Here is a 23,734-nt window from a genome sequence, read left to right as displayed (position 1 = left end):
TCCTTCCCTGTGGGTGGCAGCTGTGGGTGGACAGCTGTGGGTGACAGCCGTGGGTGGACAGTGTGGGTGGCAGCCATGGGTGGACAGCTAGGACTCCTTCCCTGTGGGTGGTAGCTGTGGGTGGACAGCTTGGGTGACAGCCATGGGTGGCAGCTGGGACTCCTTCCTTGAGGGTGGCAGCCTTGGGTGGACAGTGTGGGTGGCAGCCTTGGGTGGACGGTGTGGGTGGCAGCCGTGGGTGGACGGCGTGGGTGGCAGCCGTGGGTGGACAGCTAGGACTCCTTCCCTGTGGGTGACAGCTGTGAGTGACAGCCATGGGCGGACAGCCGTGGGTGGCAGCTGTGGGTGGCAGCTGGGACTCCTTCCCTGACCTGAGCTCACTTCATTTGACCAGGAGCATCAAAAACAGTGTGTGCATCCAAACCACTGTGAATCCCCACACTGTAAAAACAAAAACTTCAAACATCACATATTTTGTCCACTTTGCCCTCAATGCACGCTTTATCCATGTGAGTGTGAGCAGACATACAGCACAGCCCTCACTCCCTCCACCCACCAACCAATGGCAGCAGCCAGCACAGTCAGGCTTCTTAGCACACAGGATGAAAGAACAAGGGAAGACAGGGCTACGCAGGGTCAGCCCCACGGTCTGACTCCGAGCCCCAGCTGAGGAACCAGCCAATGGCATGAACAGCACAACTTCCCATCAGATGACTGTCAGGTATTTGTTGAGCACCTACTGAATATTAGGCTTTTTCTAGTCATTTTTGACCAATGACAGTATCAGAGTAAAGGAAATTGATTATTCTAATAGAATTCCTCTGAATGTAACATTTAGATTGTATAGGCTAAGAAATCTTAGCTAAGCCTTATGTCTTAAAGTGCTGGCTGTATTTCTAGGTAGGAATTCTTACATCTATATTCTACAGTATATGCAAGTTATCTAAAAATTAATACTTGTGAACAATTATGGATTAAAATAAATTTTTCTTTTCAAAAACCCAGGCAACTTTAAAATTTTCATTAAATCAACAGTTTTCACAGCCTATAAAGGCTTCTGCCAAATGTTGAAGATCATTAGAGCTAGCTGAGTACAGAGCACCTCAGCCACCTCAAGAGTGGCAGGGGAGGAAATAAAGTCATATTTTGGTTTCACTCACATCTTATTACTTGCAGATGTGATTCTTTCTTTCAGGCTGGCAGCCACTAAATCATGCTAATATTCAGAGCAAATTTCTCATGAAATGCCCTGTATCTGCTCCTCACATATGCATAGCTGAACAATGAGTTCCCATCCATGGATTCTGCACTGGAGTCTCATGTGATGAGAGCTGTAGTGTAATGAAGACCACAGCTCTGACATGAAAATGATAATGCTATTTTCTCATTAACCAAATCCTCTGATGTGTCATCGCCAACAATGCACATGTGGCTTCAACAAAGATGAAATGACCGACAGCTGTCCTAGCGTCGTGTTCACTTCATTAGTCTCAGGAAAAACCCATCCCAACCTGATTAGAGCAATGGAGACAGGATGGTTTAAAACAGCTAAGCCTTTGCATAACTAATCTTCAAGTCAATCAGAAAAATTAGTGAAGATCTGCTGCCTAACCTTCAAACAAATATTTTGGAATTGTCTGAATTATATAAATTATTCAGGATAGAAGAGAAAGGAGATAGGAAAGCAGAAAGAAAGGTAGTAATTAAGAAAGGAAAGAACTGGAGAGTGGGAGAGGTTGGGAGGAAGGGAAGGAGAAGAACGGGGTAGGGGAGAGGAAGACAGCAAGGAGCAAAGGAAGGGTGGGCAGGAGGAAGGTTAGTTGGAGAATTTCTCGGATCTTATGTGTGATTATCTCCTTCCTCTGTAGCTGAGGAGTGGCATCAAAATGGCAACACTAAACTATCCAAGATCTCCTGAAAAAAAACACCCCAGTGGAACAGAAGATCCCACTCTTCACCATTATTCTTCGCGTGTTGTTTGAGAATCCCAGACTGTCTTCTGGCTCCCGTTCTTCCCCCTCCTTGGACGCCATGACAACTGTCACATGACCCTGCAAACACAGCGTCTCCAGGGCTGCACCAGGCCCTAGCTGCTCCTCTCTCTGGAAAGAGCAAGACGATTTTGTTGCTGAGATGCACAGAGCCCCCCGGCTGACCTTTCCCTGTGCCAGTGAGTACCTGTGGCATGCAAGGGAGAAAGCCTATCAGGACCACAGGAGAAAGGTAGGAAAGTCCCCAATCCAGCCCTGACAGCTCAGCAGGCGGGCACCAAGCAGTGCCCATGAAATGCCTGTGCTTTCCCTGGAGTCCTGGAGGTGATTTTCTTTTTGGAGACAGCATGGTTGAAATGACATTTCTTAACAAGATTCATCATCTATGTTGCCATACAATAAAAATCTCATTAAATAGTTGGCAGCTTTCTTTTTTTTTTTAAGATGACAGCTTTCATGTGCCATGTTTTAGGGCCATCCTATTTCTAATCATAGCATATATTTAAGAAGTACTTAATTTTTCCTAAGTGACTTAAAAGCATCTTAAGACAAAAACACCAGAGGCACCCTTTTCTTTTTCTTTCTTTCTTTTTGTTTTTTGTTTTTGTTTTTGTTTGTTTGTTTGTTTTTGAGAGGGATGTTGCCATAGGGGTGTTGCCATGTTGGTCAGGCTAGTCTCAAACTCCTGATTTCAGGTGATCCACCCGCCTCAGCCTCCCAAAGTGCTGGGATTACAGGCATGAGCCACCGTGCCTGGCCCAGCATCCTTTTCTCTATCAAAACAGTGGACTCCAAGGGGGACTAAAAGCCAACCCTTGTCCCCATTAGAAGATATGTTATTATTTCCATTTACTGGATGTAAATGTGGACAATTGTTTGAGGGCATCACCATGCAGATCCAAGGTGGCCTCCCGCAGTCTTCTGCCCACACCTCAGTGGAGGCGTCAGAGAATGACGTTCCATATATCATGTCTCCACGTGTGTGTTGATCAGGCTGGAAACAGCCTTAAGAAGGAGAAGTTTGGGTTTCTGTTTCTGGGAATGGAAACACTGCCCTGTAATGATCTTAAGTGACTACCCCAAGGAGTGAACTGCAGGTTAAGCATTTCTCTTCTTCCTGGGGTTGCAAGTGAGATTGTGTGGCCTGGGCTGCAGGTCACACGCATTGCAGGGCACTATAGCACCCAGCCCCCACCCCATGTCAGGCCTCTGCACCTGCTGTCTCCTTTGAGGTCCCCACTGGGAACTCTTCCCGGCTCCTTCCCCAGCTCAACCTCACTTCCTGGCACTCCGGTTCCAATATCACCTACCTGGAGTCTTCTCTGTCCCCTCTGCCGCTCTCTGGTTCCTGGGCCTGCTACCTCCTGTCGCCACGTGATTGATGAGCATGTTCATTATTTGTGTTGTTTTCCCCACTCAGTGAGGGTGCTGACCACGTCCTGCCCGCCACAGTGTTCTCTGCACGTAGAGTGTGGAGTGAGCACTTGGTCAACCGTTGTCAGTAGGGAAAGATGGAAAGGAGTGGGTAAGGCAATAGCACATATGAATCAGTTAACATTACAGTAATACCACAGGATAGAAACCCCATGGGTGTTTTCTTGTTTGCTTTTGTATCCTGGGGACTAGAATACCTCCTGCATGAGGTAGCTGGTCAGTAATCCTGCAGCCTAAGTGAGTAACCAGGCTCTGTACCTGAGAAACTGTAAGGTAAAGAAGGTTGAAATTGTCATCGTGGGAGGTGCAGAGATGATTGAATAGTGAAGTTTGGTAAGTTGACTGGAGCCATGAGGCCTCAGGGGGCATAAGCAGGCTTAGCAGCTCTGTGACGTCGGAAACCTACAGGTACTGGGTCCAAGGATGGAGTCATTGGAACACCCCAGTGTGGACCCTGAGTAGCAGCAAGGGGCATGGGCTGGGAACCCATGATTCTGGCATGAAAGTGTTGAAGAGAGGGACTGGGTGTCTGACCTGGAGGGGATGAAGTGAAGACAGAGAACCAGTCCAGAAGGAGAGAAACTGGAAGTCACATATGGTCAAGGAACTGGTGTTGGGCCCAGCTGACCAAGTGATGAAAAGAAGGGGGTTGTGGTGAAGAACAGAGCAACTGAAAGCACAGCTTCCCAGCAGGGGCAGACACAGGTGGTGATGACACCTGGGTGTCCTGGCAGCGGTATGCTGAGGGGCGTGAGGGTAGGACGTGAGACCTAGGAAAGGAGGTTCAGGCAGCTGGCAGGGCTGTCCCACGAGGGTAGGGCTCATTTAGGACAAAGAAATGGGGGAAGAGCAAGATGGGCACTGATGCTACAGGCCCCACTGAATGAGGAGAAGGGCAAGCTACAGCGGAAGGGTGAGGAGCAGCAGGGGCTGGAAGCAGCTACATGAGCAGGACCCCTCTAACACTCCACAGTTCTCCAACTGGCACTAAAACTTGGGTGAAAACAATGCTTCTCCCAATTAAGAGTGGAGAGAATCAGCTCTTTGAATAGCTTAGTTTTTTATTGCTTGGCTGAGAATCTCTGAAACTATAAAGGACCTTGGTAGAATAAGAGGAGATAAAATAAGAGGAGAAAAAAGACCTGTGGGAGAACAGTGCACCCCAGTCCCCTGATGACTGCCCTCCTAGAATAGGGGCTTCATCCTCAGCCCAGCCTTCCCCCACAGAGCCTGAGTGGCCCCTGGCCCCAGCGCTCCCCAACGCACGTGACCCCACAGCCAGGACGGCCATGCCTGAAGGAGTGGCCTGCCCCTCCGCACCTGTGGGTATTTCTAGTCGGGTGGGATGAGAGACTGAGAAAAGAAATAGGACACAGAGACAAAGTATAGAGAAAGAAAAGTGGGCCCAGGGGACCGGCACTCAGCATATCAAGGGCCTGCACCAGCACTGGTCTCTGAGTTCCTTCAGTTTTTATTGATTATTATTTTCATTATTTCAGCAAAAAGGAATGTAGTAGGAGAGCAGGGTGATAATAAGGAGAAGGTCAGCAAAAAACATGTGAGCAAAAGAATCTATGTCATAATTAAGTTCAAGGGAAGGTACCATGCCTGGATGTGCATGTAGGCCAGATTTATGTTTCTTTCCACCCAAACATCTCAGTGGAGTAAAGAATAACAAGGCAGCATTGCTGCAAACATGTCTCGCCTCCCACAATAGGGCGGTTTTTCTCCTATCTCAGAATTGAACAAATATGCGATCGGGTTTTATACCGAGACATTCAGTTCCCAGGGGCAGGCAGGAGACAGTGGCCTTCCTCTATCTCAACTGCAAGAGGCTTTCCTCTTTTACGATCCACCTCAGCACAGACCCTTTACGGGTGTCGGGCTGGGGGATGGTCAGGTCTTTCTCATCCCATGAGGCCATATTTCAGACTATCACATGGGGAGAAACCTTGGACAATACCCTGCCTTCCAGGGCAGAGGTCCCTGCAGCTTTCCACAGTGCACTGTGTCCCTGGTTTATTGAGATTAGAGAATGGCGATGACTTTTACCAAGTATACTGCCTGTAAACATTTTGTTAACAAGGCACGTCCTGCACAGCCCTAGATCCCTTAAACCTTGATTTCATACAACACATGTTTTTGTGAGCTCCAGATTGGATCAAAGTGGTTGGGTCAAAGTGTCTGGGGCAAAGCTACAAATTAACAACATCTCAGCAAAGCAATTATTCAAAGTACAGGTCTTTTTCAAAATGGAGTCTCTTACGTCTTCCCTTTCTACGTAGACACAGGGACAGTCTGATCTCTCCTTCTTTTCCTTACAATGCCCACGGTGTCACCTCCAGCCTTGCACTCACTGCCACCTCCACACACTGCCATCTCCAGAAACTCCTTTTTCCCCTTCCCTGTGCCACCTGGACTTCTCTTGGATGGGCTTGTTAGTAGACTGGCACTCCTGAGGAAAGAATCCCTGAGCTTTAGGATCTATCAATTAAAACCTCTGTCTCAGTCCATTTCTGCCACTATAACACGATATCACAGATTGTCATTATTTATTTATTTATTTTGAGACAGAGTCTCGCTCTGTCACCCAGGCTGGAGTGCAGTGGTGTGATCTTGGTTCACTGCAACCTCTGCCTCCCGGGTTCAAGTGATTCTCCTGCCTCAGCCTCCCAGGTATCTGTGATTACAGGCGCGCGCCGCCATGCCTGGCTAATTTTTTGTATTTTTAGTGGAGATAGGGTTTCACGATGTTGGCCAGGCTGGTCTCGAACTTCTGACCTCAGGTGATTAGCCTGCCTCGACCTCCCAAAGTGCTAGGATTACAGGTGTGAGCCACCACGCCCAGCCAAAGATTGTCATTTATAAACAACAGAATTCACTTCTTACAGTTCAACAGGCTGGAAAATCCAAGGTTAAGGCACCAGCAGATTTGGTGTCTGATGAGGTCACTCTTTGCTTCCAAGATTGCACCTTGTTGCTGCATCCTCACATGGTGAAAGGGGAAAAGAGATGAACGGCTGTGTCTTCACATGGCAGAAGAGATGGAAGGCCCAGGCAGCTCTCTAAAGCCTCTTTTATTAATATGAGGGCATCGCTTCTCGGCCTTTTGGCTAAGATCAAGTGTAGTATTAATATGAGGGCATTAGTCCTATTCACAAGAGCAGAGCCCTCATGACTTAGTCACTTCCCTAAAGGCACCACCTCTTATTACCACCACAGTGGGGATTAAGTTTCCACACAAACAATGGAGGGACACAAACATTCGAGGCATAGCAACCTCCAAAACTGAAAAGCAAGCTGGACACAGTGGCTCACGCCTGTAATCCCAGCACTTTGGGAGGCCAAGGCAGGAGGATTGCTTGAACCCGGGAGTTTGAGACTAGCCCTGACAACATAGCGAGACCTTGTCTCTACAATAAAATTTAGAAGTTAGCTGGGCATGGTGGTATATACACATAGTCCCAGCCACTTGGGAGGCTGAGACAGGAGGATCACTTCAGCCCAGGAGTTCGAGGCTGCAGGGAGCCACGATCACTCCACTGCATTCGAGTCTGGGAAACAAAATGAGACCCTGTCTCAGAAAAACCAGCCAAACAGCCAAACAAGGAACAAACTAAAAAGCAAAGAGAATGAAGTCTGAATAAAAGCAGAAAAGACTATCCAAGGACTGTGGGACAATAACAAAGGTGTAACTTATTTGTAATGAGAAGAGAGGGAGAAAGGAACAGAAGAAATATTTGAAACAATAATGAATGAGAATTTCCACCATGTTAATGTCAGACACCAAGCCACAGATCCAAGAGGTTCAGAGAATGTCAGAAAGGATAAATGCCCAGAAAACTACACCTAGGCATACCATGTTCAAACTATGGAAAATCAGAGATAGAGAAAACATCCTGAAAGAAGCCAGAGGAACAACAAAGATGAGAATGATGCACGCGCCTCCTCCAGCCGGTAACCAGGAAAAAGTGGAGGGAGACACATGAAGTGTCCAGACGAAGGGAAGCAAGACCCTAGAATTCTGTACCCTGAGAAATTATCCTTCAGAAGTGAGGAAGAAATAAACACTTTCACGAACAAAAATTGAGGAAATCTGGCAGTTGACCTGCCTTGGAAGAAATAGCAGAAGAAATTCTTTAGCGAGAACAAAAATGGTGTAGGTCAGTAACAGATCCACATAAAGAAAGGGAACCATCAGAGCAGGAATAAGCAACAGTAAAATAAAAACGCTTATTTTTATTATTCTTAGTTGATCTAACAGATAAAAGTTTGTTCAAAACCATAATAACTGCGTGGTATTAGACTGTGTATACTTATGTGTATATCTCTATCTGTGATATATGTACACACGGTTTTATATTAATATAAGTGAAACGAATAAGCAGCCACTGCCATCATGTCAGTTGCAGTGGGTGGGGGGCGGTGCGTGGGTGGTGGTGATGGAAGCAGCTGCAGGAGTGGCAGTAACAGCGGTGGGACCTCTGTGCCCCACATCCCCAAGGCAGCCAACTGTGCTGCCCCAACCCTTGTGTGCCCAGGCGGGACCTGCTCCCAGGCCCAGGGCCTCCACCACTGCAGACTCTGGCCCCGTGTCACCGCTCTTGCCTACTGCTGCAGGGAGGGCACAGGAATGAGGTGAACAGTACCCAGAGCCCATCCCTGGGAGCCCCCTGGAACCTGTCACCCTAAGAGCTGCTGTGATGGAGCCAGGCCGAGCCACTCGCTGACTGGAGAGCAGTGCAGCTGGGCACACAGGAGCAGGCAGAGAGGGGCCCAGTGAGGACCTGGAACCCCCACCCCGGCTGTGAGGAGTTGTGGCCAGGGCTGCACACTCCACGGAGCCTGTGGGAGCCAGGAATGAGCAGGAGCCCCACCCCTTCTGAGCTGGCGTGTCAGGAGCTCCCTGGGTGCAGCTGCGGCCACCCGGCCATGGCTGCGGACCCGGGCATGTATATGGCTCTGCACTCTCAGGAGCACAGGAAGGCCCCCTGTCTCCCTGCAGGCTCAGAAGTGCCTGCTCCCACTGCCTGGCTTCTCCCCGCTGTTGGCACCAGCTCTGATCTTGGAAAAAAGTTGGGGCCAAGCCCAGGCACTGTCACAGCCCGGCTGGGTGTGCCCACACTTAGGGCAGAAGTGACATGCCAGCCCCTTGCCACCTTGGCCCCCTCCAGATTTGGGCACTGACAAGCGCAGGAGGGAGGCTGAGGGGGATGCAGAGGACAGCACAGTGCTGGCCTACAGTGCCTCTTGGCATGAACAGCCTGGGTGCCATGAACAGCAACAAGAGGTAGACGGACTCCTGGGCAGAAGGGGTCAGGTTCCTGGTGAAGCCCCACCTTCAAGCTGGGGAGGGCCTGAAGCCTGGGGGTCCAGCTGCCATTCCTGCAAGCCAGAGAGGGAACTTGTGGTGCTTTTCCCTGGGTCTGCCCATGGTCACCCATGGACCAATCAGCATGCACTTCCTCCACACTGAGGCCCATAAAAGCCCTGGACTCAGCCAGACTCTCGCAGAGGATGGGGATACGATGGAGAGAGGATGGGCTGACCAGCTGCAAGGAGGAGCTACCCTCTCTGCTGAGAGCTGAAGAAAGGACAGGATGACCAGCTGCAGAGGGGAGCTGCACACCCCAAGTTCTCCTCTCTGCTGAGAGCTGAGATGTCAGGACAACCAGCTTCAGGGAGGAGCTACCCTCTCTACTGAGAGCTGAACACCTGTCAGGACACCCCAGCTGTGGAGAGGAGCTGCCCACTATGGGTCTCCTCTGAGCTGTTCTATTGTTCAGTAAAGCTCCTCTTCGTCTTGCTCACCCTCCACTTGTCTGTGTACCTCATTCTTCCTGGATGCAGGACAAGAACTTGGGACCCACCAAATAGTGGGGCTAAAAGAGCTGCAACACAAACAGGGCTGAAATATGCCCCTTGTTCACCATGCTGTGGGTGAAGAGGAGAAAAGAGAGGAGGAGAAAAGAACTGAGGCCCCTGGGGAGGCCCAGACCTGGGAGCTCCCGGAGCCAGGGCTGTGACTCCCACTTTGGGGCCCTGCAGTTCCTGGAGCCTCCAAGCTTCTGAGCACCACTGCATTCCCCAGTGCCAACTATGGAAGCTGCTTGCAGTACACCTGGTCCAGGCACAGCCTCACAGTGAGCCAGCACCCGTGCTGGCACCTGGAGCTGCCCATCTCACTGCAGCAGCTGGCATGAGTGACTGTGCAGTGACTGGACCCCACACTCACTCACTCACACATCCCTCGCCACTCCACTCCAGTCTCTTCAGAGGGATGGGATCCAGGCCAGTAGCACGAGCTGAGCACAGCCTGCCAGGCCAAGTGGGCCCAGTGGGCCCGAGCAAAATTCAGCAAAGATGCCACCAGCCACAGAGGTTTCCAGCCAGAAAGGCAACACCCTCAAGATTCCCATAACAACACCAATGATAAGGAACAGGAAAGAGGTATTCAGATTATTTTGTAATATAAGGTACTCACACTACCTGTTAAGCAATATAGTGTTATTTGAAAGTGGACTTGAGTTATTTCTAAATACATATTGCAAATCCCAGGGAAGCCATCAAAAAAGTAACGGAAGAAGTATGACTGATAAGCTAAGAAGGGAGAGAAAATGGAGTCATATAAAATGCTCAATTAAAACCACAAAAGGCAGAAAAGACAAAAATAAGAACAAATATCAAGAGTAACAAACAGAAAATAGTAACAAATATGATAGATATTTATCCAACTATATTAATCACTTTGTCAGAGTAGATTAAAAAAAAAGGCCCAACTATATGTTGTCCGCAAGAAACCACTTTAAGTATAAAGACATATAGCTTAAAAGTAAATGGTTGAAAAAAATATACCATGTCAACACAAGTCAAAAGAAAGCTGGAGTAACTATATTAATTTTAGACAGAGCAAACTTCAAAGCAAGGAAAGTTAAAGGGAATGATAAAATGGGGTCGATTCTCCAAAAAGGCATAATAATCCTTAATGTGCAAGCACCTAACAATGGAATATCAAACTACTTGAGATACTACAAAAAAAAAATAGATGAATCCCCTTATCACAATTGGAGACTTCAACACCCCCTGTCAGAAATGTGCAGATCTAACAAGCAGAAAATCAGTAAGGACATAGTTGATCTCAATGTCATCATCAATACACTAGATATAATTGATCTCTATCATCCAATTCATCCAGCAACAGCATAATACTCATTCTTCTCAAGCTCACATGGAATATTCACCAAGATAGATCATGGATCATCTTCTGGGCCATAAAACACATATTAGCAAATTTAGAAGCATAGAAATAATACAATATCTACTCTTAGACCACAATGGAATTAAACTAGAAGTCAATAACAAAGATAACTGGAAGATCCCAAAACATGTGAATATTAAACAACAACAATGGGGGCTGGGTGCAGTGGCTCACGCCTGTAATCCCAACAATTTGGGAGGCCAAGGCAGGAGGATCACTTAAGCCCAGGAGCTTGAGACCAGCCTGGGCAACATAGCAAGATACCATCTCTACAAAAAAAAAAAAGTTTAATTAACCAGGCATGGTAGTGCATGCCTGTAGTCCCAGCTACTAGGGAGGCTGAGGCAGTAGGATCACGTGAGCTGAGAAGTTTCAGCTATGATCATGCCACTGCACTCCAGCCTGGGTGACAGAGTGAGACCCTGTCTCAAAAAAAAAAAAAAAAAATCACGTGGGTCAAAGAAGAAATTTCAAGAGACATTTAAAAATATTCTGAACTAAATGAAAATGGAAACACAACAACATAATTTGTGGGATGCAGTGAAAGCTGTGCTTTGAGGGAAATTTAGAGCATTGAATGCATATATTAGAAAAGAAGAAAGATCTAAAATCAATAATCTAAGTTTTTGCTTTAAGAAACTCAAAAAAAGAGGCCAGGTGCAGTGGCTCATGCCTGTAATCCCAGCCCTTTGCGAGGCCAAGGCGGGCGGATCACGAGATCAGGAGATTGAGACCATCCTGGCTAACACAGTGAAACCCCGTCTCCACTAAACATACAAAAAATTAGACGGGTGTGGTGGTGGGTGCCTGTAGTCCCAGCTGCTTGGGAGGCCGAGGCAGGAGAATGGCATGAACCCGGGAGGCAGAGCTTGCAGTGAGCCGAGATTGCGCCACTGCACTCCGGCCTGGGCAACAGAGTGAGACTCAATCTCAAAAAAAAAAAAAAAAAAAAGAAACTCAAAAAAAAAAAAAACAAATTAAACCCAAAGTTAGAAGTAAAGAAATAATAAAAATTACAGCAGAAATCAATGAAATTGAAAATAGGAACTCTAAAATAGAGAAAAATCAATAAAACTTGGTTCTTTAAAAGATAATTCTTTGGAAAAAAAATCAATAAAATCAATGAGCCTGTAGCCAGGCTAACTAAGAAAAAAGAAGGAGGAGGAAAATTACTAATATTTTGCTATTGTTAGTAATACTATTACTTATATTACTAGTATATATGTAATAATATAACTATAATAACTATATATAAGTTATAATATAACTATATTAGTAATAATATTACTAATATTAAAAAGCTATGATCATCAAGAAATGAAAAAAGGAGCATCACTACAATCCCTAGGTTTTTAAAAGGATAATAAAGGGATACTATGAACAATTTATGCCCACAAATTTGATAACCTAAACGAAAAGGGACAATTTCTTCAAAGGTACAATCTGCCAAAATTCACACAAAGTGAAATAGGCAATCTGAATAGACCCATATCTATTCAAGAAATTGAATCAATAATTAAACTTCCAAAACAGAACATTGGGCCCAGATGGGTTCACTGGCAAATTCTATTAAACATTTAAGGAAGAAGTTTTACCTATTCTCTACAATCGCTTTCAGAGGACTGAAGCCATGGGAATACCTCCTGTATGTATTCTGTGAAGCCAGCACTACCTTATAACCAAAACCAAAGACATTACAAGAAAACAGTAAATCAATATCTCTCATGAACATAGATACAAAAATCCACAGCAAAACTTAGCAAATTAGATTAAAAGTATATAAAAAGAATTACATGACATGACCAAGTGGGGTTTATTCCAGGTATGCAAGGCTGGCTCATCATTCAAAAATCAATTAATGTAATTAATTACATCAATGGGCTAAAAAAAGAAAAATCACATGATCATATCAGTAGATGCAGAGAAAGCATTTAACAAAATCCAACATTCATTCATGATTTTTTAAATCCCAATAAACCAAGAATAAAGGACACTAGAAGTTGAGGAAAACTTTCTCAACTTGATAAAGAATATCTCCAGGCTGGGCATGGTGGCTCGCCCTGTAATCAGAACACTTTGGGTGGCTGAAGAGGGAGGATCACTTGAGCCCAGGAGTTTGAGAACAGTTTGAGCAACATAGCAAGACCCCATCTTTACAAAAGAATTTTTAAAATTAGCTGGGCGGTGGCTCATGTTTGCCATCCTAGCTACTTGGGAAGTGGAGTTGGGAGGATCACTTGAGCTCAAGGGTTTGAGATTACAGTGAGCTATGATTGCATCACTGCACTCTAACCTGGAAGACAGAGGGAGGCCCCATCTTAAAAAAAAAAAAAAATGAATATCTGAAAAATAATCTCTACCTGACATCATACTTAATACTGAGAAACTTGAAGCTTTCTCACTAAGGTCAGGAACAAGGCACTCACCACTCTCACCACTCCTTTTAAACATTGTAACATTGTACTGAAAATTTTAGATAATGCAATAAGGCAAGAAAAGGAAATAAAAGATATACTGATTAGGAAGGAGGAAATAAAGCTGTCTTTGATGGCAGATGACATGATCATCTATGTAGAAAATACCAAATAATCAATAAAAAGACATGTGTAAGGAATAACCAATTATAGCAAGGATGCAGGATACAAGGTTAATCTATAAAAGTCAATCACTTTCCTATACACCAGCAAGTGACAATTGAAATTAAAAACATGATAATGATTATATTAGCACCCAAAAAGTGAAATACTTAGGTATAAATTGAACAAAATATGTGCAAGATCTGTATAAAGAAAACTACAAAACTCCGATAAATGTAAATAAATGGAGAGATATTTTATGTTAATGGATGGGAAGATACAATATTGTCAAAATGTTAGTTCTTTCCAATTTGATCTATAGATTCAATGCAATCCCAATAAAAATCTCAGCAAGTTGTTTTGTTGATATCAGCAAACTCATTCTGATGTTTATATGGAGAGGCAAAAGGCCCAGAATAGCCAACTTAATATTGAAGGAAAAGAACAAAGTTGAAGGACTGAAACTCATGGACTTTGAGACTTATTAAAAAGCTATGATCATCAAGACAGTGTGGTATTAGTGAAAGAATAGGCAAATCATCAACTCATCTTTGACACAGCAACAAAGGCAATACAGTAGAGCAAAGACAGCCTTTTCAACAAATGCTGCTGGGACAACTGAACATCCACACGGAAGAAGAGGAATCCAGACACAGACCTTACAGCCTTCACAAAATTTAACTCAAAATGGATCATAGACATAAATGTAAAATGCAAATAAAAACTATAAAACTCCTAGAAAATAATATAAGAGAACACCTAGATGACCATGAGTATGGGAATGACTTTTTTTTTAATCAGCAAGCAGAGCTGGCAAGAAATAGCTTTTTAGACACAATGCAAATGGCATGATCTATGAAAGAAATTATTGACAAGCTGAACTTCATTAAAATTAAAAGCTTCTGCTCTGTGAAAGACAATGTCTGGAGAATCAGGAGACATCTATAGACTGGGAGAAAATATTCGCAAAAGATATGTCTGATAAAAGACTGTTTCCAAAATACATAAAGAACTCTTAAAACTCAACAATAAGAAACTAAACAATCCAATTTAAAAATTAGGCCAAAGACCTTAGCAGACACCTCACCAAAGAAAATATACAGGTGGCAAATAAGCATATGAAAAATGCTCCACATCTTATGCATGAGGGAAATGCAAATTAAAACAATAATGGCTAAAATCCAGAACACTGACAACACCAAATACTGTCAAGGATGTGGAGTAACAGGAACTCATTCATTTCTGATGGGAATTCAAAATCATACAGCTGCTTTGGAAGACAGAATGGCAGTTGCTTACAAAACTAAACATACTATTACCATACAATCCAGCAATTTTTCTCCTTGGAGTTGGAAACTTTTGCCCACACAAAAACCTGCACATGGATGTTTATAGTAGCTTTATTCATAATTGCCTAAACTTGGAAGTAAAGAAGATGTCATTCAGTAGGCAAATGGATAAATAAACCATGGTACACCCAGATAATGGAATATCATTGAATGCTAAAAGGAAATGAGCTATCAAATATGAAAAAACATGGAAGAACTCCTTAACTGCAAATTATTAATTGAAAGGAGCTAATGCTAAAAGACTGCATACTATATTATTCTAACACTATGACATTCTGGAAAAGGCAAAGTTTACTATGGAGACAGTAAAAAGATACGGGTGGGTGGGTGGGTGGGGGGAGGAAGGAAGAGCTGGAGCACAGAGGATTTTTAGGGCCATGAAAATGCGCTGTATGATAATGCAGTGACGGATATCTGTTATTGTACATGTGTCCAAACTCATAGAATATATGACACCAAGAGTGAACCCTAACGTAAACTATGGGTTTTAGGTAATTATGACGTGTCAATGTAGGTTCATCGATTGTAACAAACATACCACTCTGGAGGAGCATGTTGATAATGGGGGAGGTTATGCATGTGTGGATGCAGAGGGTACATGGGAAATATCTGTACCTTTCTCTCAATTTTGTTGTGAACCTAAAAGTTCTCTTTAAAAAATCATTTAAATTTTTTTTTAAATTGCAAACAAAAACACAACATAAAAGGACTGTGTTACCAAAATTGGCTTCTGAAGAGAAAGTCCAAACAGACCAGTTATCAGACAGTTATCTATAGTTTCATAAGAAAATTATACCAAACATTTGATGATCAGAAAATCCAATCCTGCCTAAATTGTTCCAGTGCAGGGAGAAAGAAAATTTTCTAATTTATGAAGCAAATAGGAGACATCAATCCCAAAACATGACAAACACTTCACCACAAAAGTAAAAAAAGCACAAATCAATCTCACTTATGAATATCAACATAAAGGCAAAAACATTCATAAAATAATATCAAACAAAATCTGAAGCACACTTTAAATACTATTAACCAAGGAAATTCCATAGATGCAGGGGTGGTTCCATATGAGGAAAGCCACTGCTATAATTTATCACAATAATAGGCTGAGGAAAAAATTATACAATTGGTTCCATAGAGGCAGAAAACATTTTGACACAATTCAACACCCATTTATGCCAAAAAACAAGCAATAAAATAGAAATTACAATGATATGTCCCTAACATGATAAAATGCTAATTAATATCTCACCCCAAAGCCAGTATCTTAATTAATAGGAAAACACTAAAAGTGTTCCTTCTATGGTAATAGATAAAACAAGGATGCCTACTATCTCTTGAAATTTCTAAATTGTATTTGAGGTGTTAGTCAATGCAATTAGACAAGATAAATCCATTAGAGGCATAAAAATATTTTACAATAGATATTTTATTTGTAAATGAAATTCCTAAGTATCTGGAAAAAAAACAAAACAATCAATGGAAAAACTACTAAAAACAAAAAATAAATTAGTAAAGATAATTAGAGCAGAATAGAATATTCAGATAGATTTAATTGCATATGAAAATTTAGAAAACAATAAAAGCAGTGTCTGTGTTAGTCCATTTGTGATGCTATAACAGAATGCCCAGATTGGGTAATTTATAAAGAACAGAATTTTATTTCTCACAGTTCCAGAGACTGGGAAGTCCAAGATCAAGGCACTGGCAGCTGTTGTCTGGTGAGGATCTTCTTGCTGTGTCCTCATATGGCAGATGGTGGAAGGGCAAAAAGTGATGGACTCTGTGTCCCCATGTAGCAGAAGAGCATGAGAGACCCCACTCCCAAAAGTCCTTTTCATAGTGACATTAATCCATTCAAGAAGGCAGGCCTCACCTTCTAACACTGTTGCAGTGGCTATTAAGTTTCCAACACATAAATTTTGGAGAATATATTTATATATAGCAGTATCTCAGACTGTTTGGGCCACTATAACAAAACACTATAAGCTGGTGATGCACAAACGATAAAAACTTATTTCTCACAGTGCTGGAGGCTGGGAAGTCCAAGGTCAAGGAGTTGACAAATGTGTTTGTAGAGATGAAGTTTCACCATGTTGGCCAGGCTGGCCTTGAACTTCTGACCTCAGATGATCCACCTGCCTCGGCCTCCCAAAGTGCTGGGATTAAAGGTGTGAACCACCGCACCTTGCCAAAGTTAATACAATAGATTGAAACATGTCAAATACGTGTTAACATTTTACTTCCTAATGTCTTAAAAAACAAACAAACAAACAAACAAACAAAAAACACCTCACTAGTCACCTTTGGAAGGTACTAAGAACCAACTTACTATTTTGAAATTGGCAAATAGAGAAAACCTAGTAATTTTCTTGCCAATGCAAAGCTTTTCTTTCAGAAGTATTCCAGGAAACAAATACAGATTGAATGATGGAATTAGAAAATCTCCACTTTTCAAACCATAATTAAGTAATGGATCTAGGATCATTCACTGCTGCTAACATCACATGGTAGAGACAAGCAAAAATTTGTACCTTCCAATAAAATGTCAAGATACCACCTGTGGTTTATAAAGGAAAAAGAAAAATGAACCTGAATTTCTAACTGCCAATATACAGAAAATGTCAGGCATGTGATCAGCAAAATCCAGACTCAGAAACTCTACAGGACAAATTCTCTGGATTTCTCATAGCAAATTGCAGGGAGAGAAAAAGGGAAATTGTACATTAGACGTAAGAGATTTACCAACCAGTGGCAATATAGGCCTTTTTACATGAGTCCTGAGTCAAACATGGAAGGGAGGAGGGTGGAAGGGAGATCGGGTCTCCATTTTTTATGCTAGTAAGCACTCTGTTGGGGGCACTCATTTCCCCCCAAGAGCAAACATTCATTGATGATTTTGCCAAAACCAATCTTTACAATGATGGTTACAAAATGGTGATTTTTCGACCGCACCACTGATTCTACGTTTACCAACTGGCATTTTGCTGTAAGGAAACACTCCCTTCCCGCCCCCGTACTTAATGTTTAAATTAAACAAGAAGCAACATCGGATAATATTAAGGGGTCCAAAAGGCCTTGGTCAACAAGTTCTGCCATCAGGCAAGCTAGTGTGACATTTTTAATAACAGTTATTGTTCTCAAATCTTTATCTGGAGCTTGAAGAAACTTGCTTCTAGAAAGCTCTGTGTAGGCATCTCAGATTAAACATATTTAACTCAGAATTTCCTGTCCATGCCCTAAACCCACTCACCACCTTCTCTGTCTTAGTGTCACCTGGTATGAAAACTGGAAGCAGAGGGCATTATTCATGACTTCCTTTCCCTTCACCCCCGCCCCACACATGCACACCACACCTGGGCCTGGCTCCTGCCAGCTCCCCGCCCAGTGGCCCCACAGCCCTGGGCATGCTGCAGGCCCAGGTATCCTCCCTGGATGACCACAGGAGCCTTAGCACTAGCCTCCCTGCCTTCCTTCAGGCTTCTCTTCGTTCACACGTAGCGACAGAGGAGCCTGTAAAAAGTGACCATGTGACCACGTCACTCCTCTGCCTCTATTTTCAATGGTTTCCTTTCCTTTGGAGACCAAGTTGCAGCTCCTAAGTGTGCTCTGTGAACACCTCTCCATCTGCCCCTTTCTCCACCTCCTGACATCTCGCTGCATCTTCTCCACCCTCTGTGCTGTCACCACATTGCACGTGGGTTCAGTCCCCAGCCTGGCTATCCTTCTCTGTGTGCTGGGGGTTTCTTCCTCCACTGGCGAGTTTCCCAATGCTGTTGCCTTCAGGTTATCCGTGAGCAGGTCCCGTAGTTAACAATCTATAAAGGAGTGTCTAGAATATGCGGGGATTCCTTTTTATTGCAAGCAGTGATACATACAGGTCTCATGCATTTAACCTGTCGTATTTTAAATATAAATGTTTCCCTTATTTGTACCTTTTCTAATTGGAAACTTTAGAGATTGTTGTACAGCTAATGCCTAAGGTACTCATCCTGAAATACTGGTGGAGAGCTTGGAAATTAAAGTGAGGTGATGCAGGGACATAACTCACTGTATAAAAGGCCTCTTGGTGGCTGGGTGCAGTGGCTCACTCCTGTAATCCCAGCACTTTGGGAGGCTGAGGCGGGCAGATCACAAGATCAGAAGATCGAGACCATCCTGGCTAACACGTTGAAACCCTGTCTCTACTAAAAATTACAAAAAAAACTAGCCGGGCGTGGTGGCGAGCGCCTGTAGTCCCAGCTACTCGGAAGGCTGAGGCAGGAGAATGGCATGAACCTGGGAGACGGAGCTTGCAGTGAGCCAAGATCGAGCCACTGTGCTCCAGCCTGGGCAACAGAGTGAGACTCAAAAAAGAAAAGGCCTCTTGGCAATAGAGTGCAGACTAGAAATGTCATCAGGTGTTGGCATTTAACAAATTCTCACCCTGCACCCACTTAATTCTCTCTTTTAAAAGGACAATAGAGGCTCATTTCTGAGGGTGCCTGGCTTCCTCCAGGGGATACTCAGATTCCGAATCTAAGCACGAGCCTCTTTCAGAACTTCATGCCGTGGGCTGACGTAGAATCCCTGGTGCCACGAAAGACCCCAGAGCAACACAGTCTGAGCTCACTCTGTTTCCAATACCGCGCCCAGGTAACGCTGCCTCCTCATGCCACAGGTCCAGAGCGCCCGGCCGCTGGTAGACACCTGCGCCCCGCTGACGTTCCGCCATCTCCACCTGAAACTCAAGAGGCTGAAGGTACACTTTCATTTCTACCTTACTTAATGTAATAGCTAACTAGAAAATGTCAGCTTAAAAGCCCAGGAAAATAGAAAAGGCAGGGTTAGTAAGGAATAAACTCACCAAACACAAAATGCAGTCTAGGTGATTAATTAGCCCTGTCTGTCCCTGAGGGAGCTGGTTGATAATTGGAGCAGAAATCTTTCCCCCGTCGTCGTGCTGACTATAAACCAAAAAGTATCTGAGACAGGTCTCAATCAATTTAGAAGTTTATTTTGCCAAGTTTAAGGATCTGCCCGTGACACAGCCCCAGGAAGTCCTTGAGAACATGTTCCCAAGGTGGTCAAGATGCAGCTTGGTTTTATACATTTTAGGGAGACTTGAGACGTCAATCAATACGTGTAAGGTGTACATTGGTTTGGTCCAGAAAGGCAGGACAACTTGGAGCAGGGGTACTTCCAGGTCACAGGTGGATTCAAAGATTTCCTGACTGCCAATTGGTTGAAAGAATTTATCTAAAGACCTGGAATCAATAGAAGGGAGTGTCTAGGTTAAGACAAGGGGTTGTGGAGACCAAAGTTCTTATCATGCAGATGAAGCCTCCAGGTAGCAGGCTTCAGGGGAAATAGATTGTAAATGCTGCTCATCAAAGTTAAAAAGGTGCCAGACTCTTAGTAAATTCTCTCCTGGATCAGGAAGAAGACCTGGAAAGGGAAGGAGATTCTCTACATAATGTAGATTTTCCCCACAAGAGACAGCTTTGCAGGGCCATTTTGAAATATGTCCAATAAATATATTTTGGGGTGAAATAGTTATATTTTTTTAATGCCTGCTATCTATCATGTTGGTATCTTATTGCTACAAAGAGTTTTTTTGTCAGTTTTAAGGTCTCTGTTTTAACCTTAATGCTGGTCAACTGTGCCTAAATTCCATCGGGAGCAGGGCATAATGAGGCATGTCCAACCCCACTTCCCATCATGGCCTGAACTAGTTTGTCAGGTTAACTTAGGAATGCCCTTGGCCAAGAGGAGGGGTCTGTTCAGTTGGCTGGGAGTTGTGGAGGGGGCTTAGAATTTTATTTGTGGTTTACATGACCCATCATGTCTTGGGGGGAAGGGAAGTGGACTCACAGTGACAATTTATTCAGCGCAGTTCCAGAATAACTAGCATCATTCCCTTACAGTAAACCATTTCTTAACCACCTCAGAATGTTGGGTTTTGGGTTTGTTTGTTTTTGAGATAGAGTCTCACTGTGTCGCCCAGGCTGGAGTCCAGTGACACAACTTCAGCTCACTGCAGCCTCCGCCTCCCAGGTTCAAGTGATTCTCCTGCCTCAGCCTCCCGAGTAGCTGGGATTACAGGCGCGCCCACCATCAAGCCCAGCTAATTTTTGTGTTTTTAGTAGTGACGGGGTTTCACCATGTTGGCCAGGCTGGTCTCAAACTCCTGACCTCAGGTGATCTGCCCGCCTCCACCTCCTGAAAGGCTGGGATTACAGGCGTTGTCTATTTCTTTTTTCTTTCTTTCTTTCTTTTTTTTTTTTTTTAGACGGAGTCTTGCTCTGTTGCCTGGCTGGAGTGCAGTGGCACGATCTCGGCTCACTGCAACCTCCGCCTCCCGGGTTCAAGCGATTCCCCTGCCTCAGCCTCTCCAGTACCTGGGACTACAGGCCCGCACCACCAGCCCGGCTAATTTTTTGTATTTTAGTAGAGACAGGGTTTCACCATGTTGGCCAGGATGGTCTGATCTCCTGACCTCGTGAAGTTCACCTCATTTGGTGAGTGAGAATTGCATGGTTATCTCGAAGTAATGCCTCCAGGACAAAATGCTGTGGGCTTTCTATGTGCCTGTTAAGCAATGGTGTTAAAATGGGCTGAACTGAAGCCGAATAACCAGTCTTCCGCATATCTGCAGACCGACTGCTTAGAAGCCTAAAACAACAGGCAGATTCTTTTCCTCTGGGCTCAAATATTCTCTTCTTATAATTGAATAAAATATCTCTATCTTTCTTAAAATATAAAAAAGATTTCCTCATTAGCACCACCGCCACATGTTACTTTTGGAGGGTGACCTAATTTTACAAGGTAGTGCCTCGCCTCAGTGTTACTCTGTCGCTTACTCCACCCAATGCGTTCCAGTCCATGGGCAAAGCAGCTGGTGGTCCCCACTGAGGCGGGACGGCGCGTCCCCATGTGTACAGTCCCCTCTGAGGCGTGACGGCGCGTCCCCATGTGTACGGTCCCCTCTGAGGCGGGACCGCGCGTCCCCATGTGTACGGTCCCCTCTGAGGCGGGACGGCGCGTCCCCATGTGTACGGTCCCCACTGAGGCGGGACGGCGCGTCCCCATGTGTACGGTCCCCTCTGAGGCGTGACGGCGCGTCCCCATGTGTACGGTCCCCTCTGAGGCGTGACGGCGCGTCCCCATGTGTACGGTCCCCTCTGAGGCGTGACGGCGCGTCCCCATGTGTACGGTCCCCACTGAGGCGGGACGGCGCGTCCCCATGTGTACGGTCCCCTCTGGGGCGTGACGGCGCGTCCCCATGTGTACGGTCCCCTCTGAGGCGGGACCGCGCGTCCCCATGTGTACGGTCCCCACTGAGGCGGGACGGCGCGTCCCCATGTGTACAGTCCCCTCTGAGGCGTGACGGCGCGTCCCCATGTGTACGGTCCCCACTGAGGCGGGACGGCGCGTCCCCATGTGTACAGTCCCCTCTGAGGCGTGACGGCGCGTCCCCATGTGTACGGTCCCCTCTGAGGCGGGACGGCGCGTCCCCATGTGTACGGTCCCCACTGAGGCGGGACGGCGCGTCCCCATGCGTACGGTCCCCACTGAGGAGTGACATTAGGTCCCCGTGCGTACGGTCCCCGCTGAGGCGTAACAGGGCGTCCCCGTGCGTACGGCCCCGCTGAGGCGTGACAGCGCACTCGCCAATATGAGACGAGGCAGCGTAAAACTCCCAGGGCACTCGAGTCACAGAAACGTGGCGTGAGGAAGAGCCTCGCAATCTGCCGGCGCTCCTCCAGCCTCCTTCTCTGTCCCCAGCTGGAGGAGGAACGGCTCTCCGTCATCGAGAGGGACAACCGCCTGCTCCTGGAGAAGGTGGCCTCTGTCATGAGGACCAGGGGACAGACTGACAGCAAAAACGACTCCACACACAGGAGGTAAGGGAGGGGCTCCTGCCATCCCACCGGGCTCAGCACCAAACGGGAAGGGGTTGGGGATGAGCAGAAGAGCAGCCCGTGGGTCGGAGTTGAGGCGTTTCTGTCCTCTCCCCAAAACAGCCACAGCTCTGAGGAGTGCCCTTTTCCTTGGCGGATTGTGATTCCAAGTTTTACTTGAGACTCCTAGGCTGTTTCCGCAACCTACAACTAAATCATAGTTAGCGGCCGTGAGCTGGCCGTGTGCCAGACACTCCTCCGAACCTGCTGAAGCGCTTGACTCCGAACCCTCACAGGACGCCGTGTGGTACCGGCTCTTGTGCGCCTCACGGGATAGTAGGAAACGGAGGCACTGGGAGGTGACAGAACTTGGCCAAGGTTGCAGTTCGGCGGCGGAGGAACACAGGCTGTACCCCAGCCCTGCTCGTGCAGTTCTCAAAGGTGTCAGTTTCCAAAAGCAGCAAAAGGTTTTGTTTTTCTGTCAGCAGACCACTAGGTCCGGCATCTTTCTGGAAAAAACATCGAAAATCATGTACCCCTGCATCCTGTGTGGGTCCCAGCCCGGGATGCTGGTGCCGCTCTTTCATAACCTCACTTTTCACCCAGAAGTGGAGCTCTGCCCTCTGTGAAAATGAACATCAGCAGGCTTTCATACTCCTTAAAACCACCTTATAAATGCTTGACTGTGAATCCTAAAAGCCTCTCTTGTCTAAGGTCAATAACCTCTGTCCCCCTGCATCCTACACATCCTAGAATAACCTCATAGTTACACCATGGCCCTTTCCCTGTAAGTGCAAGATTTTGATGGTGAGTGTGATAGTTAATTCTAATGAAGGAGTTTTTGTTCCAGAAGTGCTTGAACCTTAGACTTTTGGCCTGTACCTATCCCCAAGAAGCTTATAGTAGTTTCAGATTTCATAATAAATTAAAATATAATTGATCCTCAGGTACCTTGAGGTGTGTGATACAGGAAGATTGCAGGCCCAGCAGGGTGCACCACTGGGAAGGTGCTGCTCCAAGCTCAGGCAGGCCCTGCATGGTCCTGTGTGCTGGGTTTGTTCAAAGGCCCAACCAGAGCAAACCTGCCTCAGAGATGATTTACTGTGGGCTTCCAGGGCTTCAGTGGAAGCCATGGGAAAGTTAACCATTTTTCTCAAGAATGCATCAGTTTGGGGCTTGATAACTGGCTATTTCATGTCTCAGTTGACTCCATTCTTTAACAAAGGACACTTGCCAAGTTAAT

General features: G+C 45.4%; 1 protein-coding gene across 5 annotated transcripts in view; it reads left to right on the top strand.

The window, feature by feature from the left end:
* Window positions 1-2,059: 2,059 nt before the first annotated feature.
* CFAP97D2 (CFAP97 domain containing 2) overlaps window positions 2,060-23,734 on the top strand; it is a 42,651-nt gene continuing 20,976 nt past the window's right edge. For 3 of the 5 annotated variants that reach the window (XM_055245024.2, XM_063618517.1, XM_063618518.1), the window contains exons 1-3: window positions 2,069-2,223; window positions 19,269-19,349; window positions 22,376-22,494. In XM_055245024.2, coding sequence (XP_055100999.2) covers window positions 2,134-2,223; window positions 19,269-19,349; window positions 22,376-22,494 — 290 coding nt within the window. In that variant the 5' untranslated portion in view covers window positions 2,069-2,133. Of the gene's footprint in view, window positions 2,224-19,268; window positions 19,350-22,375; window positions 22,495-22,614; window positions 22,729-23,734 lie in introns of those variants that run through there. The other 2 variants (XM_063618519.1, XM_063618516.1) reach the window with 2 other exon arrangements.

Source organism: Symphalangus syndactylus, chromosome 15 (genome assembly GCF_028878055.3).
Source record: "Symphalangus syndactylus isolate Jambi chromosome 15, NHGRI_mSymSyn1-v2.1_pri, whole genome shotgun sequence".
Classification (NCBI taxonomy): domain Eukaryota; kingdom Metazoa; phylum Chordata; class Mammalia; order Primates; family Hylobatidae; genus Symphalangus; species Symphalangus syndactylus.
Note: the sequence above shows the minus strand (reverse complement) of the source record. Positions and strands in the feature narration are given on the sequence as shown.